Below are 3,414 nucleotides of genomic sequence, written 5' to 3'. Positions count from 1 at the left end.
GCAGATAATCAAATTCTTCATAGCAAAGGCCGACAGAAGAGAATAAAATAAAAAAACAGCTTCCCCTCGCCTTCCTGCTACAGACAGGGCAAGGGGAGGAAGAGAGACAAACACTCAGTATGTCCTGGATAGAGAAATATATTTGCTTCAGAGAATGTCTCCCCCATCTCCCCACACCCTAAAACAAGACAGGGAAAACTAATCGTCATAAACATAGGTCAGCTGAAGCTAAAAAAGAAAACAAAACAAACTAGACCTCATGTGGAGTCGGCATCACAGAGCTAACATGATACCCCTGAAAAGTGCATCTTTAGGGGAAAAAAAATTAAAAAAAAAAAAAAAAAAAAAAAAAAACATTGGGGTGATGACAGCGGAGGAAGCGAAGGGAAGGCAGCCCAGGGAAGGGCTAATTTCCCCGGAAAGCATTCTGTGCAGCTGAGGAGGCCACCCCAGTGGCTGCGTTCTGGAAGCTTCTGTTGGTGAGGATGCCTTGGGAAAACTCTTCCTGGGCCCTTTGGAAACTGGCTCCTGTGCGTCGATACAGAGAATGCACCTAGGAAAAAAGGAAGAGAGAGGAAAAGTAATTTTAAAATTAATTTGAAAAAAGCAAATCAGCATGCAGTTGTGGGCTTTCTGCACACCCCTTGCTTGCCAGTGTGCTTTTCCTTGGCCCCATTGCTAACCAGTGCTCTTGGCAGCTAGAGAGGATGGACTGAAGCCATCGGTGCCATCTCACCCAGCACATGATGTGGCAGATTTCAGGAGATCCTAATTTCTGGTAAAATATGGAGCACTCTGCAAAATGGCAGCTATCAGATCAAAAACTCCTCTCCCCACACGGTGACAGTACAGACACCTAAACCCTGCATTTACAGACAGGGCAGGACCCAAAGGTGCCTGCAACTACAAGCATCAGATATTTCCTTCCAGACACAATTTAGGAGAAAAGGAGGAGGAAACAATAGAAACAGGATCAATTTAGTCTGTCCTTGCCTTCCCCAAAGCCAGATTTCTGCAGCTAATTGCAGAAAAGCAACCCTTGTGTGGTCGATCAGAAGGAAGAAGGGAGGCTTGTATTCAGAAGGCAGAGGGAAGGCACTGGTCTGGATCCCACCAGGCTTTGAAAAGCCCCAAAAGATTGGAGCAGTAGTGACTTTAAAGCCCTAGACATCCAAATAAAGGAATTGCCTCCACTGCTCAGCCAGCTCTGGACAGACTCGAGCTAAAGGGAGGTGCAAGGAATTTGATGTCTGTGTTTTGATGAGGTTGTCATTTGGGACCTCGCTGGCCACCTTCTCTGGACAGCAGCCAACACAGCAAAGCCTTACTATACCCTCCTTCATTCCAACACGTGTGGTTAAACCAGCATCTGTGCCTCTTGTTCCCTCCTCAAAGGCTACTTTCTCACCTGGGAGTCCCCTTAGTGTTCAAGCCACTTGGGATCAATGTGGGAAACACAAGGAAAAGTATTTTCATTAAAAGCTCTTGACCTAACAATGACATCTTCAGATCACACCTTCAAAAGCAGCCTGATCCCCACAAACAGACGAGGGGAGGTGGCAACCCCAGGATACCCTGGGAGCAGCCTGACCTGCAGCAATTCAGCTGAGCCCTCACCTTGCCTGCAAGCCACTCACCTGCTTCAGGAGGAAGAGCGAGAGAACCGCGCACAGCGTGAAGAATCCTGCCACCACCATCATGATAATAGCCACCGCCAGGTTCCCGTGCAGCTCGGACAGTGCCGCGATCCATCCGCTGTGAGAGAGAGAAGAGCAGGGTGAGCACGGCGAGCATCCAGTTCACAGGATGAGATGGAGCAGAGGTGGTTGCACAAGAGCTTTTGGGGAAGGTTACAGGGAAGTGCAAAACCAAATGTAGCAGCTGTGGAAATGGGGATCCAAAGCCCATCCAGGCACTCATTTGGGGGTTAGAATTTCCACTCTCATTTTTAGAGGTAATTCATCCAGATACAAGAGAACCACACGCACCCCACCTGCGTTTCAGCCCTGGCCCACCCCCTTTCAGCAACAATCAATATCCTTGGCATGGTCGTAGATTGAGTCACTTCCACGAGCACCTTCTCAAAATTCAGCCCAGCAGCTGGTTCATCTACATCAGAAGAGAGCAGCTGGCAGATCTGGAGTCTAGACCTACGTGTCACCCTGACAGCTCTGCAAGTGTTGGCAGGAGGAGGAAGAAGAAGGAAGGGGTGAATTAAAAAGCTACAGAAAGGAGGAAATTGGCAGTTGTTGAAGGGAAGGGGCAGGAAAGATACTAGGGGTTACCAGTGCTTGGCTGTAGGTGAAGGTACCACAATGCCTCACTCAAAACACCCTCCTGGGTGCTGGAAAAAGGAATATTTCCAACTGCTAAACCAAGCAAACCAGGAGAAGGAATCAAACGAGCCAAACCATCCCGTTTGATGTGCTGCACAACTTCTTGCTCATTACAAGGAAGCCGAAAGGCACCCCGTGCACTACAGCCAAAAATAAATGTGCTGTCTGGCTCGAGGAAACACAGAAAGCTCAATGCACGATCTCCAAAGTCAGACTGAAAACGGAGCGCCCTTTCCCAGCTCCCCATGACTAAGGCAGCACCAGCTAGCAGGGGAGGGAGCACGAGGACAGCTTTGCCCATGAGCCCTTCTGCAGGCAGCGAGCAAAAATAGACAGCAGCTCCAGTGCACTCATCACCTGAAGGCTGTCCCCCAGGGGAAAACCACTAGCTGTTAACCTTTTCACTGTTCACAGTAACTCGGAATCTGATCTGTGGCCAACACAGCAAGGCAAAAAGAAAGCGGTGCTTTCACTGCAGGGAACAAATGCTGACAAGAGGTTTGTTGTAACCACTCCAGAAGCCCTGACTTACCCTTCTGTACAATGCCATCAAGAAAGGGTGAGGGTAAAACCCTCTCCGCTTATTTTTTTGAAGCGCAGCCCACTGATAACACACTCAAGATAAATTCAGGAACAGTTTGGGGATAGAATCAGGCTGCAAGCAGCAGTATTGAGTTAAGCCATGCCCAGACTCTGGGACAGAGATTCCTCATGCTACAGCCTCCATTTTAACACAAGGCAGATGCAGTCAGTGAGAGGCTTGGCATCAAGAAGGGGTAAGTATTATAGGTATTAAGCAAAGGGGAGGTAGCAGAGGAGGTGTGGGAGATTTCACGTACTCCTTTCAGCACTGGCCCGCAGCAGAAAAGGTGTTTGCCTTGGCTGGGATTAGGATGGGAAGAGCGCAGGAAAGCCCAGCCAGGACCTGCCAAAGCTGTGTATCAGGTGAGAGAGGAAAACCACTGGAGAACAGAGAGTTGCCAGAAATGGAGGAGCAACAGACCCCAAAGCTTCTGACAGTCACAGCTGCAGTGAGAAAAAGCATCCGTGCAGGGTGGTGACACGCCAGCCTGCAAAG

General features: G+C 49.1%; 1 protein-coding gene across 1 annotated transcript in view; it reads right to left on the bottom strand.

Moving 5' to 3' along the window:
- Window positions 1-406: 406 nt before the first annotated feature.
- Window positions 407-3,414, bottom strand: part of SCAMP2 (secretory carrier membrane protein 2) — a gene marked incomplete at its 5' end in the record, with an annotated part of 7,042 nt that continues 4,034 nt past the window's right edge. The window contains 2 exons of the mRNA XM_029084938.1: window positions 407-553; window positions 1,638-1,777. Coding sequence (XP_028940771.1) covers window positions 407-553; window positions 1,638-1,777 — 287 coding nt within the window. The remainder of the gene's footprint in view (window positions 554-1,637; window positions 1,778-3,414) is intronic.

This window comes from Antrostomus carolinensis, unplaced genomic scaffold (assembly GCF_000700745.2).
Source record: "Antrostomus carolinensis isolate BGI_N321 unplaced genomic scaffold, ASM70074v2 scaffold51035, whole genome shotgun sequence".
NCBI lineage: Eukaryota > Metazoa > Chordata > Aves > Caprimulgiformes > Caprimulgidae > Antrostomus > Antrostomus carolinensis.
This window is presented reverse-complemented; position numbering and strand designations above follow the sequence as displayed.